Raw genomic sequence first — 14,953 nt, forward strand, 5'->3', positions numbered from 1 at the left:
TCAGCTAACACCTATCAGGTGTACTTTGGTACTTAGTACTTAAGACAGTACAATCATATGTTGTTTTACAAAATGCATCTGAATGGCATTCAGTAAATATAAAGGATACTAGCTTGTGGCATCTCTAGACATAAAGGGATCTGGTTCGGGGCACAGCAAATACAAGTAGAGAAAATACCGCATACTTTGAAGAACATACGACGTAACTACGGTCTTACTCTTAACAAGATGTGATTGTTCAGGGGTGCACCACACTGGCTGATGAAATAGGAAGTTTACCTGGTGAGATCTGACATTCTGCAGCACATTTTAAGTCCCTGGAGCCTGCTCAAGTGTGCAGAGCATCTCTCATCTCCTAACACCAATGGTGACTGGCTGGAAATGTGACACTTATTCCCCAAAGCGCTCTACTCTGCAGTGCACACTCGGACAGTCCTTGGGCACATCAGCATCCCCCGCCAGCACAGCAGCGCTGGAAGAAACATTCCTTTTGCCATCTATCACACCAAGTTCGTGATACAAGCTAGGTATGAGAAAGTACTGACCAAAGCACACAGCAGCTTCCAGTTAGAAATCTACAGCGAAATAGAAATCAGGGGGGAAGGAGGCAGGGAGGAGATGGGAGGAGGGAGAGTAAACCAACACAAACCCTCCAGAAGCCCAATCGCTCCCCCGCCATCCCCGGTACGAGCGCTGTGAGCCCGCAGGCCCTTCTCCATCAGGTTACCATATTTTCCAGGTCTGACTAGGAAAGAACACCTAGAGAATAAGCAGAAGTCAGGCGTACGTGGTTTATAATGAGCTGCTGAAACAAAACAGCCCTGAAGAGATTATCAATTGCTTTATCCAGGGCCAGACTGGACTCTAAACCCGCAGTAGCCAACGTGGCCGGTGAATGGATGGCAGCAGGTAATCCTGTGACTCACCCGGGCATTTGACATCCCAGACACTGATTGCTGCTTCTGCCAGCCTAGTTATGAAACAGGCTGACTAACCTCAATAACACAACGCCCCTTCCCCCTGCCTTGCGTCGAATGACAATTTCTCCCAGGATTACTGCTGGCCAGCAGCAGCTAACCTTCTCTGATATACGATGCTTCTTGCCGGGCGTAAATCAAGAGGTTTGAGGGCAAAACGTTGATTAGAATACAAGGAATAGATCAGAGGTGTGCAACTGCCTGTCTGCTCCAACCATTTGTCACACTGTAGAGCTAAGCCCCTTCCACTCCCTCCCAAACGAACAGCCAAGTTTTGTACTCCTTCTGTGGTGCCTCACAGAGAGACGTTCAACAGGTTAATATCTGTCCCCTCTCTGCAGAACAGGCACAAACCTACGTGGTATTAATCACACTGGATTTTAAATGAAAGCAGAAGGAAGAGCTCAGAAGAGGGCTTGTTCCTTCCTTTACGTCTAGTGCCCGGGCTAGCTTGGAAACTCGCAGCATTCAGGCTGCCAGCTGCACATTGATAGCTCTACCTACCTCAAGTTCTAGTCAAAATACACAAGAAATTACATTTATCAGGCTTAAAAACCTGCTTGTAAATTGCTTCCACCCTATATTGAATCAATCGCTAGTTGAGAATAACCACTTTTCTTTGCTGATCTCTTGTCTAATCCCTAGCGAGTGTTTGCCTCCTTCCACCCCTGAAACACACAGAAATTTGCTAAATTTCAACTCACTTGACAGTGAGTGCCCAGATGAGACTGGGCACTAATATAAAAGCACTCACTGACATTGTTAGAGACCCAAAATAAAAATTTACATAAGCTAGGAAAGGAAAAATCATATTTGTTTAAATTTTAAAATACAGCACATACAGTGGGGGAAAAAAGGGGCGGGAGCATAAAAGCCTCAGGGCATCTTTAGCAACCCCCACCCTCGCTGAAGTCCACAGCTCCCCTCCTGTACTCAGGTCTTCGGAGACAACCTGCAACGCACCCAGAAAACCTTTTGGAAGTTTGGTAACATAAATAAAATGCAAGAACGTTACTGTAAAATTAGAGAAAACATCACGGTGGAATAGGTAACTGAGGTTGTACCGTAATTATTAAAGGTTTCCATTCATGAAATGTCAAAGGAATATCGAGAAAAATCTTTTCTGATTAGAGGAATTTAAGCCAAATATAGTATTAAAAATTTTATTTTTCTGCTCTCTGAGATTAACTAAAGTAGGAAAAAACCCCCAGTGACTCTTATTAAAGATACTATGCTTAAGAAAACGCTTTGGACATATGCTCAACCTTTATTTGATTTTCAGATAAACATAACTCCACTAAGAGATAATTTTTGCGTTAAAGCCTTTCATTTCAAAAATCATGCTGGCATGTTGGGATTTTTTTTGTAACAATACTGTTAGTCAAGACTGAGTGCTCTGAAATTTTAAGAGTCGGGTCTCAGGCATCATTGCTACTGGTAGGAGTTTCCTCCTCACCAACAAGTGTGGGCCGAATCAGACATGCATCAGAATCACGCAATGGTGAAGAACTTAAAGGAATAGATTTAAAATCAGCTTTAAGTGAGGTGAGTAGACATTTACAATTTTCAGAAAATATAATCCCTTAAACTGCAACAATTCAAGATTCAACAAGCAAAAGTGATGCACTGAACTGAGGTTTCAAATAATGGGTTAAAACCGGGCACACAACATTTTGAGATATTATCCAACTTACCCTAAAGGCAGTTCCTTCCTCTATAATTGTAGGTAACTGGGAAAGGCAAATATCAACTGCAAGGTCCCACGCTTGCCTAGAGAAAAAGGTGAAAGAGGAAAGAGAAGTCATTACAAGTGATCCATAAGTAATATCAAGGTAACATTAAATTCTGATCATACAAGTATCTGGACAAAGCAGTGTTGTCTGCTTAATATTAGAAATGCTTAAAATTCCCCCCCTTTTTTTTTTTAAAAGACAGATGTAACATATGAAAACTATTCCGAGAAAGAGTGAGAAGGTCTACTCCAGCATCACATCAGGCTGCCCAACAAAATGTGAGCAAGGTAAAAAGATCCCTAGCTGAAGTTCACAGAAACCGCTCCTCTCTGTAACACAGAAAGAAGCCAGAGTGAATGGAAGCCTTATTATATACCTGTCCTCATGCAAAAATGGATGACCTTTTTTTTTTTTTTAAACTAGAAAAATGAACTCAATCCTGGATTAGCTCCAACCCATAATCCTTCAGCACACACCTCTACATGCATCCAAAACCTCGCTTGCTTTGTATTCAAGTCACATCAGCTCAGGAAGATGCAGTCCTGCTGACAAGCCCTCCAACTCACAATTCACGGATACACCTGCACCACCACACGAATTCTCCTTTTCCGCATCCTCGACACAGAAACTGTGTCACTGCCCATATTGCTGAGAAAAGTAATTCAGCCTCCATTAATCTAATTCCGAGTTGGGTTTTGCGTGGCAACCTTGTTTACAAAGATTGGCTCTACATGACTCACCCTAAGGATGGAGGGACATGCACTAAACTAGAAGAAGAGAAAATATTTAAAGATTCCAGTTTTTACACTTATCTACTATACTATTTAAAGGCTAAAGTATTGTGACTTACAATATTTTAGTGTTACAGTTAGAACAGCACGTAAATTACGTACAGTGGCCAAGGAACCTGTTGTGGCTGATTCAGTGCAAACGGAATGTGCTAACAGTCTGCTTCAAAATGCTCACAAACTAAAAGAGGACCAAACTAAAATAAATGCATTTGGTCTCCAAAGTTCCTAAAACACCTCTAAAAAAGTGAAACAGTTACTTTTCACCCCAGAAACAATTATCCCTACTCTATCCATAGACGTTCCATGCACTTTTCATTTTAACATACGAATTTATGCACTCTGAAAGGCTAGTGAGTTAAATCACCACCCGCTGGGCTTCTTACACAAAAGAAACTAATTTACTCTCCATGCACATTTGCTCTTCCATGGCTTGTGGCCATCATGTGTTAACATCGATAGGCTAAGCAATTTTTCTTCTCCTAGGAACATTTGCAGACGTAACGCCATAGGTGATAATCAATACAGTGTATTTTAGTTACCTGCTCTAATAAGTTCTTAAATCGCCCTGTTTTGAGTCAAACAAAGCCTTCCATTAGAACAACTGCCGAGCGAAATCTATCCCATTAGCCTAACTGGCAGCTGTTCTCAACCGAAAACAATCTCTCCAATTAGATGGAAAAATAAACTATAAGGCTCTTGCATTTTTTCTATGGATTCAAGAGATGCAGCTTGTTTTAGTTGCCCCAGACCTTGTGCCTCTGCTTCACAGCATTCACCTTCCACTTGACAATATGCTGCCAATATAATTAAGAGGTAATCAAGAGATAATCAAAGCACGGGCAACAAATGCTTCCCCCATGCTCAATAAAGACCCATGCTGGTGACAAAATGTTTACACAGAGCTGATGAGAGAGATATTTATTCTTGGTTGAGGCAGAGGCAAAGTCAATTAGTACAAATATAAAGATAATTTTACTTCAAGCAAAGAATGAATACTTCCGACTTTCAGGTTTCTTGGAGGAATGGGCAATACTACCTAAAGAAATTCTCTCAAACATTAGAAAATGTCAATACATAGTGCCTTTGAGATAAGTTTTACTACACAGGAGAAAAATGGTTTAGAGATCAGAGACAACTAGTCTTATTTTGGCTGCCTTTAAAAGGATTCTGCATAGGTCGTTATACTGCAGAGGCACAGAGCTAAGATGCTGAGCTCCTCAAGGTCATTTTAGGTAAGAAGCACTAATACCACTACAAAAATGTCCAAAGCAGCCCTGGCAAGGTCAAATCTCAAAGGTTTTAAGTGTTATCAGAAAGAACAAACGAAAATTTAAAAAGATATTTTAGTAGATTAAAACAAAACCTCTTTTTACGCTTCTAAAAACAGGCCATTAAAAATCAGTGTAGCCACATAGCCAATGTTACTCAGTCTTTTAAAAGAGTAACCACCAATATAAAATCTTAACATTACTGCTATCATGATCTAGAGAGCTGCTGATTAACGTCAACTGTGTAAGAGACTCTAATCAATTCAAATACTTAAAATGATTCTCCAGCCTGTCCAAACCTGCTCAACACACTTTTTCTTCTCTGTCTCTGCAGGAAACAGAAAACCTCCCCACTCAACCAGTCACGTGAGCAAACAAGTTTTGCCTGAAGTAAACATCACACTACTTCTAACTACTAGAACAGCTACATGCCACTTGCGAGACTTTAGGTCGCACAACTCATGAGTGAGTTGTCAGATAGCTAACTCAGTGCATTGGCAAAATAGGTGATGGCATTAAACAGGCATCACAGTAATTAAAAGATTCAAAACAAGCCACAAAGGAATGGTAAAGAACTAACGCCACGGAGTATGTGAAGAGAAACAGAAGGGGAAAAATACTTGTTACAGTCATGGTGAAAAGTGGCTGCTGGTGGTGGGGAGGAGGAGCAGTGATTGACTGTTTTAATATGCCAAAGGGAACTAGAAAGGTGGGCAATCTGTAGATATGCTCTGTGAGCTAATATTACACTTTAGCACACAAACAAGAGATAAATTAGGGAGCAGCAGGGGAACAAAGATGGATGGTGTTGCATCCTAGAAATGATTTATGAAAGCCAACCCAAGAGATCACCACCTCTCTTCCTTTCTTTGTGGCCTTTCTTTGCAGAGACTGCTGTTTGCAAAGTGGAAGTTTGGAAGATTTGTTTTCACTACAGTAGGTACAAAAAGAGCTGGGTAATACCTCAGCGTTGTTCCTTCCTTATTGCGCTCTTCCAATAACCCCCGGACCCCTTGCTGCGACAAGACGACACTATGATGCATCCACCGGGTGATAACCTACCAAAATATCGCAGTGTTTCAACTTCACTACATTATGCTACTAAAGAATGTGTTAATGAGGTTTTTTAATACTATGTTGTCCTAATCGCTCTGTATGTACAACAAATTGATAGAGCACTTGCCTAAGAAGAGAGGACAACTCCTCTTTGTACACCCCCGTTAAGTTAGAAGCTATCGTACACTTAATGTAAGGTTTTATACACATTCTTGTTATATCTCCCCCAAAAGGGCAATAAAAACAAGCAATCCCACACAGCAACTGATTTGACCAAGTCCAAAGGATTTCCATCGTACACCACCCATCAGGAGGTGGCCATTTCTATGTGGTCTAAAAGCAGCGTGTATGAGGCAGTAACTCAAGAGAACCTGGAAAGAGGCACCACAGGAGGCGAAGCTCGAGTTACCCATCAGCGGGACCACCAGCCCTCAAACCACAAGTTCAAAAGTTTTTTTTTTTTTATGCAATCAACCACGCAGCATGGCTATACTTACTTTTATGCTTGTTCGAGACCTGGCAACTTTAATAGTGTCGCTTCACAAAAAAGGCAAAAGCCTTTTACAGTGCTCCACGCTATGCTGCGAAGCAATCGCATTAAAGAAAGGGGTCAAACTCACAGACTTTCAACTATGTTAGGATGGGGGACTGCTTAGGTTCAACTACTGAGAAAACATACTTCCTCTCATGCACCTCCCATATGTATTTCAGAATAAATGTATATTAAATCCTCTCCTTAGTTGGAAGATTGACTCAGTTAAAAAACAGGCAAGAAAGTGCTTTTGTTTATCCCAAACAAGCAAAGCAATGCAGCATGCCAACAGAAACCGTCTGCAAAGAAAACAAGCCAACAATGCCCTGCATCTGTCTGCACTGATCAATCGGTTCAACAAAGTACTCAACATACAAGATGCAAGGCATCATCCTGGGAAAGGATAGAGTATTTCAGAATACATGAAAATTAAAAATGAAAAGGCATTGCTCCTCCATAATTCTACAATAAAAATTAAACAGGGAAAGAGCTCCCCTGAATTCCATCATTAACTCTCTTCTCCTGTGACAGAAATACTCATACATTTGTCTTTATATTTTAGTTTCAATTTTTCTTAGCCCTTCAGCACAAAGTCCCTATTCACATGCCTCCCAGACTCCATCTATCTCCCCCCCTCAGTTTAATACCAGTTTCATTACAGTAGGACTGTTTAAACTTTTAATAATTTAATGTGAACTCATCCAGCTGCCTTTACTTTGTTTCCCGGAGGTGCTGCAAAGTTTGGACTTTTAAGCAAAGAACAGAAGGCCGAGAGTTCCAGCTTTGCTCAATGACCGTTTTATTGTGCAAATCTGTGAAATGTTTGGTAATGGAAGCCCACAGTAGTGCTTTAACAGCATAAATGAAACATGGTTACAGTGATGTGCGTTAGTCTTTCTTCACCCACATATACTACATTAGCTGACAGATCATGAAGGCAGATTTTCTTACACTCAAATTTTCTGGGCTGAGTCAATGTCTAATGCTTTTAATTCTCATGTCACATTTTTTGTAACATATTATTGATGTCTTTTAACATTCTCTCTTCTTCTGGGAATAGTTTGTATTATATTGCACCGCACATAATATTAGTGAAAATGAGTATTTCTTACTGGGACAGTCATGCTGAGGAGCAACTAAAGAGAAATTGAAGCCATCTGTAGTCTTGGGGCTCAGGCACCAGGGTATCTACTTGTTTTGAATTGTATTTCTGGAACCGTTAAATAGTTCAGACTTTATCAAGTACGTTGGACAAGATTTTTCTTGAGTTTTTTTTTTTTTCTGCAAGTACAATTCAACTACATAACCTGTTTGATTGAATTTTCAGATTTCAGCCTGAATTCACCTGCTTCACAGTGACACTGTGAATTCCCTAAGCCTGCTTTAGGGGAGACAGCTAGGAAGCTTCTCAGACACAGCTATTTTTAAAAAAATATTTATTGCTGTGAATATTCGGTTCAACTATGAAATCCTCCTTTCTTCTACCAATGCATTCCCCTGCTCTAGCCACAACTTGAAGCACATGCTTTGCTGCTTTTGTCCTACGTTTCTCTCCATTAAACTATTTGTAGTCGTTAATAAACCTGGTTAAATCAACGGTGTAATCTGAATGAATCTAATCCTTCAAATATCAAACAATTCCAAATACCCTTTCAAACAATCACTTTTTTCTTGCTGACATACTAAGTCTTTCTGTGTAGCTAAATGAGCCTCATTTCTTGGAGAAATCGGTGAGCAGACCTGCATCCATTCTGCAACGCTCCCGCAATGTTCAAAGACTCCAGCTCCTCTCTTACCTGTAATTGGGTTGCTATATTACGGTTTTCTTTTCAGCTAGAATTTCAAGCTTATTTTATTTGCAGTATGTTATGACTTTCTTTCAACTAGAATTTCATGGTCGGTGTATACACTAGTGCAGTATTTCTATTACGGACAAATCATAGCTCTCCCAAAGCATAATTAAGGTACTTCATTTTTAATATATGACCTATGTTAGGAAATATTTCCAAACACACTATTAGGTCTTTTCAAAGGCCATGAATATAACTTGCTGCCAACAGCAGTAATGTATAAACCATAATCCATCACAACAGAGATCAAGATGCTGACAGAGCATCAGGCCTCCTATTCTTACTGCACAATAGACAGAACGACTCTCAATGTTGAATAGCACAGCCAGGCAATCAATATATATTAATATTAATACTTATATTATAGTATTGCCTGCAGCAGCCAAGAAGCTACAGTGCGAGGCACCATACAAATACAAACAAACAGCCCATGCCCAGAAGGGTTTACAGCTAAGCAGGTAAAACAGAGAAAGCCAATAAAAGAAAGAGACACGAAGGAATGAAATGTGTCTGAGCCTACAAACAGGGCAGGGTCACAGAGATCAGCTCTCCCAATTCCTAAATATGGTGCCCTTCTTGGTGAAATAAAAAGATTGACAGCTTGTGGGTCAAATTTTCCCTCAAAAAATAAGTTTTCACTTTTCCTCAGTTGTTCAGGTAAAAAGGATAATTAACAGAACAGGTAACAGCGGTCTCCCAAATGAATTGCCTAGAACAACAATTTAATAGGTCAAAATTTTATAAAGCTGTTTTCAAAAGGACTAAACCAAAAGGAACAGAAGCTCATATCTCCAGCAGCCTCAGTGCTTCTATTACAACCGTGCCAGACCCTCAAATCACGAGACATTTGAGTGCGACTTAGGGAAAATTATTAAACAAGCACAGACAAAGGGAAGCAAAAAAGATAAAGAGCAAATGGTTCAGATTTAATGTCTGAAAAGGGGCAGTCATAATTATTCAGGAGGTAAACTGATGCTTAAGTCAAGTGCAAGGAACATTTCGCAGCATCTGCCCACCCCTCTGGCACGCTCACAGCCAGCTGCACGCTGCCAGCCTCGCTCAGCCCCTCTATGGCTTCAGCAACTCAGCGTCACCAGGCGCGGCAAAGCTCTGTCGTCCAGCTACAGACAGCAAAGCGGAAAGCAGGAACACCATGGTCTGACCTCAGGAGCCCATCTGCATCAGCGAGGCAGGAGCTCTTTCTGCTCTTTCCCCTCTCGCTGACTGCAAGATGCTCCTGGTAAGAGAGTCACAAGGCCAGTGCAGAGCACCACGAGCGCAAAGTCATGGCTGCTGCTGCGACGAGGAGGGAGATCAGGGCAGTGTATGCGAAGTTCAGAAGAGATGGTGTGTAACATTGCTACCGTCAGTGAAACAGTGAGATTTACTTATAGCTTTTCTGCAAAAGATGGTGCGAAAAATGTACTAACGTACAACAGTAGTTTGCTTCTCCAGTTAGCCTTCTGCTGGGATATTATATAGAATTATATCTGTATGTAGATCCCATTTTTAGTCACTATCTCAGCTGTGAATGTGCAGAACAGCTCGTGTCCACAACAGCAGAAAAACATGGTAATCTTATATTACCTTTGTGAACAGAGGAGCAAAGCCTAGGAAGCCAGATGAGCACCCAGAGGATAATGGAAGAGAGGAGAATGTATGCATACGTTTATTGGAGAAGCTAAAACATCACACCACCACTTAGGCTGCAAGTAATAAACCAAAACCTGAGTCAGGAACGCACACCTGGTACACACAGGATCAGGGTTACATGGGAACAGTGAAAGGTGTGAGGCCCTAACACAAACAACCCAACTAAACAGCCCAAAAAGCACAGAGGGGAGGAGGAGGAGGAGGACGAGGCGTTGGAAGTCCCTTCAAGTCTGAAGTCAGATCCTTGAGGAGCACTGGCTGATACACATCAGAGCCAGTCTTTGCATTCATTATGCATTTATAACACTGTAGGAGAGAACCCTGGAGTTATTGCCCATCACTGGCAGATCAAACCACTGCTGATGCCACGGCAGCCAGGACTCGCTCCCCAAAACATTGTCTGACATGCTGGGTATGAAAAATCTGTGAAAAGTCTCAATAAAACAGCAATCAGCAAAAACTGGCTATATCATCCACGATGTAACAATGCAGATGTAGATTCAATGTGATCATTGAATCATGTTGTTTGAAGTTTCCATTCTTTTCAACATTCCTTTGGCCCACTCTCCCTGCCCTCCAGCCACATTACCTAGTTTATCCAAACAGTAAAATGGGTTTGGAGGTTTCAGATCAGGGCTCCGTTAGAAAATTCTTGAATGAAAGGCGATAGATAAGTGCAGATGATTATTTTTAGAAAATATTTAAACGAGCCCTAAATTAGTTTCTAAATCTGTCCTTACTAAAAGTTCATAATAATGAACTGAGCCGCCTCTGACAAAAGTGGAATTTTCCCCTTTGCTAGATTTGCTTCAAACTGCATATTTTTTGGAGGACACTGAATAAAGTGTGTCAAGGGATCCTCTGCTCACTTGCTGTCTACTTTGCTAGTGTTTGGGATTCACAAGGAAAAAAGCCCTGCGTGTGACTCTTCTTAAGGAGTTTCTTCTGGTAAATGCTAAAAAGCAGCAACAGTGCCCTTATCCTGTGGTATGGTCTGAGGGACTTCACAAAGGTATTTACAGCACCATTTTGCACCAGGAGAACTACAACACAAGCAAAGAAAAGATTGTGTTTCTAGGATCCATCATGCTACCAAGCAGGACTATGAGAGATACAGAATGGGATCCAGGTCTTCCTAGTTCCATTCCTGTGGTTCAGCACGTGGATGGCAACACCAACTCCAAGTCATACTCCCACAGGAAACCACAAATAAAGGCTTTTAATACGCTGGCAATAAGAATGAATTATATTCCCATAAGGAACCAGAAATACAGGTTTTTAATATGCTGGCAATAAGGAAGCTATAAATAACTCAAGAAATTTACTGTTTTAATTTCAAAATTTCTGCAAAAAACGTGTCCCACTCATTATGTCCCTCACGTGACATAATGATAAAACAACTCACCATATTTACAAATGACTGAAACAATTTTCCTCAAAAGTTGCTAATCCAAAGCACTTAAGAACATTGTTTGCCATGTACAAACACACAGTACATTTAGCGAGGCTGCCCAATTGCTAATAATTCCATCCAAAGCCTCCCCTATGGCCTCCGTGCTTTTCAATAATTAAAGCAACTTTGTATTACCAGCAAATGCCTCCTCAATGACCGCTTAGCACCTGCAAATGCTATCGGGGCTCTCTGCTGTTAGCTTGCCTCTGTTTCTTAGAGAAAGCGTGACATATAATTTGAACTCACCGATGCTGCTATCAGTTGTACACTGATCATCATCACTTCATACCTCCTCTACATTTGTTTTCCTCCACAATTTTATGGAGGAAACTTATCAAAAGGATTTTGAAAATGCAGGCAAATTAAGCCCACTCAGCTACGTCTACCTGCCATTTTATTAGCCTTTTAGCAAGTTACCCAGCTATCATTTTCTCCTACAGAATGACGTTAGCTTGACTGTACCAGTTTGTACTTAGCCAAATTTTGTACTGTTCTATTCTTAATCACACTGAATAAAAAAGTGAAAGCAAGTATTTTTGTTATTACTGTTATTATTATTATTATTATTTACGGGACATTTGTTTGATAGTCAAAACCACATTTAAGAGCTTTTCGATAACTGTGCCACCTCCATTTCCATTAATCACCTTAAAAGCAACAGTAAGGGTAGATGAACTCTGCAGCAAAAAGTTTCTTCTATTTCAACAATGCAAGTTAAGAATTTTTTCCCTCAGGCCCTCAGCTCTCCCCACTCCTCACAATCACAGGTGACTAGCTTTACTTTGTGAAAATAAAGGTGGCAGATGCCCAACTTCTTTTCTATTTGGACTGAAAGATTACATGGCTGAACTGAAGCTTCCGTATTACAGAATTACGTTATAATTATGTATGCACAGAAAAGAAATACATTTGGAGATGAGTATTATGCTGCCAGATGCTGTTTCATTTTTGATCCACTGAATCAGTAAAGCACTGTGTAGATTTAAGTAGTAACAATCTTTCATGACTACAGTGCCGGAAAACTCCCTAAGGCATCAGCACACAGCCTTTGCAGCGAGGGTAACCTGTTGGCTGTGACTTACCACATCGCATGCATGTACGTTGGAGGTAGACGAGGGCTGCTGACAGGGGTACAGTTGTAAGATCTCATAATTCTTTCTGCCAGGAGAAAGTTACGAAATAAACTGGCCACAAGCAGGTCTTGCCTGAAGAGCTTCTGGAAAAGATCTGCCGAGAGATTGCATGAATTACTAGATGCATATCTTTGTAACTTGAGTACCTCGGGTAATATGCAAAAATCATTTAAAACATAAAAACATGTTAATATGTTATTCCAGTAACAAGGAATCGACAACAGTTTTGCAGTGACATGATATGACAACTATTAAATGGAAACCTGCCCTCTGAGTTCCCTTAAAACATCACAGTCGCTCTCCATTAACAGAATTAAATACTTTCTACCTCAGGTTGGTTTTTGCCTTTTCTGGATAAAATGCTTCTTTTGGTGTTTCACTTAAACTCAGCCTCCCTAAGTTTTTGGAAATTACTGAGGGAGAAAAGGACCTGTGTGTACTATTTCAAGAACTATATACACCTGTTAACTGGCAGTTTGATGTGCTTATGAGAAGCCAAAATGAATCCTAAAAGACAGCAAATGCACCATCTTCTATAGAGGCAAAGAAGAATTTATGCTGTACCGAGCAACAGAAAGAGCACAGTTGGAAAACTGTGTACAGATTTGGCCACCCATGCTCCGAAGTATGAATTCAGAGCAGAACAGAGGTAGAGAAATGGGATGAAGTTAGTCATGGGAAACACAGACTGTCTTACCAGCAAAGAGGAAAAACCCCTTTATTTATGATACTAACAAAGGCTGGAAGAAAACAGATTGCTCTTTACAAATACAGTCAGAAAGAAAATTATTTAAACTAAAGCAATCATGTTAGCAACAGAAAAAAAACCCTTCTGGCTTCTAAAGATCAGGTTGCTGAAATACTTCTGGTAAAAAAAGAGCGAATGTAAAAAAATTAACTAGCCTTAAGATCCAGTCTGATCCGTTCTTTCAATATCAGGCTTTAATTTTCTCCCTATTTCAGTGTCTCATTTATCTTACTCTTCATCCTTCTACTTTGAATAAGCAATGCTCACTTCTGATGAAAACTTGATTCACCTCCCCAAGTTTACCTCTAGGCAAGACGTTCCATGCAATGGTGTCTGTGATAGCAGTGAAGATCCAATTCAGCTCTCCCAGGGGAGTTCTCCTGTCATTCAGTCTTCCAGGAATCCTACAAGTGGCAGGGGGGGGAAAAAGGTACGTTTCCTATTAAAAAACATATTTTTGAGATACACACACATGCACGCGTCTAAGCCTCAATCAAGGTTCACAAAAGACAGTATTTCCAGAACCTTAATTCTTAACCAAGAATTAATGTTGCTGGACAAACTTTCCTCATCCAAAAATCTATTACGTTTGAATTTGCTTGCAAGATTAATTGCCAGACAAAGGATGATAAACAAGGAACTGTTTATAGATAACTGAGCTAAACATCTGGGAAGATATCACAGAGATGATGTTGATTTCTGAGATGCAATGGATATGCCTTTTTCTTCAAAAGTGCCACCCTGCTTCATTTTATCCATTATTCACTTCTTGCTGAAATATTTAATAATAAATACAATTTATGTTACAAACTGTATCCTCGCAATCCATAACGTCCCTGTGTAAGAACTTTTGAGTGATCGTATTCCAGAAAAAAACACCCAATTATTATTTTTTAAACAGTCAGAAAGCTCAGAACAGTTAGAAAACACTGTCCTTTTGTTAAAAATTGTCTGACAGTAATGCATGTACGTCACAGCTCCCTGTTGCTGCAAAGTACTGCCTGTTCATAAAGAAATGCAACCCAGTAAGATTCACCCTACCGTTCCAGCTAGACTATCATTTAAGTCAAGATATTTAAGTCAAGATATTTACATATTTAAAAGACGTGTAGATGAGGCACTTAGAGACATGGTTTAGTGGGCATGGTGGTGTTGGGTCGACGGTTGGACTCGATGATCTTAGAGGTCTTTTCCAACCTCAATGGTTCTATGATTCTATGTTCTATGATTCTAAGATCAGAGCATGCATGCGCCTGCTACAGATGGTGCGGCTGCTCGTTTCTGAGGGGCATGTTTGCCATTTCTTACGCAGACAGACAGTTTTTCACCCAGTAGGTTCTTCGAAAACTTGAATTCATTAATTTGGTGCTTATCTCTCTACAGATTTGTTGCATCGCCACCAGTACCGCATGCAGGTGCAAATACAGTGTCTTGCTAAAAAAGTTATTGAGCATAATTGGCAGCTTTTCGTTCAAACAGGAGACATTTTCTGCAATTAAGAACTTTCCAATTAATATGTTGGCATTCATGGAAGTCAGTAACTTGAATGCCAGTTCCTTAACCTAATTTAAGATTAACATAGTGCCCCACAGACACTCAACAACAAAAGACACGTTCTTTCTAAATTCTATAAATCAGGCATTACTAAATCCAGAGTGAAAAATGTCACTCTGAAAAGCACCTTTAATGAAGAAACCAAAATGCTGCTGAACGCTGCATTCTGGAGCCCTCCTACTGCAAAGTCACAGCACAAATGGAG

At 40.4% G+C, this 14,953-nt stretch overlaps 1 protein-coding gene across 2 annotated transcripts in view; it reads right to left on the reverse strand.

Moving 5' to 3' along the window:
• RPTOR (regulatory associated protein of MTOR complex 1) overlaps window positions 1-14,953 on the reverse strand; it is a 162,663-nt gene that overhangs the window by 70,701 nt on the left and 77,009 nt on the right. For both annotated transcript variants that reach the window (XM_076354136.1, XM_076354135.1), the window contains exons 8-10: window positions 13,498-13,598; window positions 12,396-12,540; window positions 2,672-2,747 (exon numbers count right to left, since the gene is read on the reverse strand). In XM_076354136.1, the coding sequence (XP_076210251.1) occupies window positions 2,672-2,747; window positions 12,396-12,540; window positions 13,498-13,598 (322 nt within the window). The remainder of the gene's footprint in view (window positions 1-2,671; window positions 2,748-12,395; window positions 12,541-13,497; window positions 13,599-14,953) is intronic.

This window comes from Aptenodytes patagonicus, chromosome 16 (assembly GCF_965638725.1).
Source record: "Aptenodytes patagonicus chromosome 16, bAptPat1.pri.cur, whole genome shotgun sequence".
In the NCBI taxonomy this organism is placed as follows: Eukaryota; Metazoa; Chordata; class Aves; order Sphenisciformes; family Spheniscidae; genus Aptenodytes; species Aptenodytes patagonicus.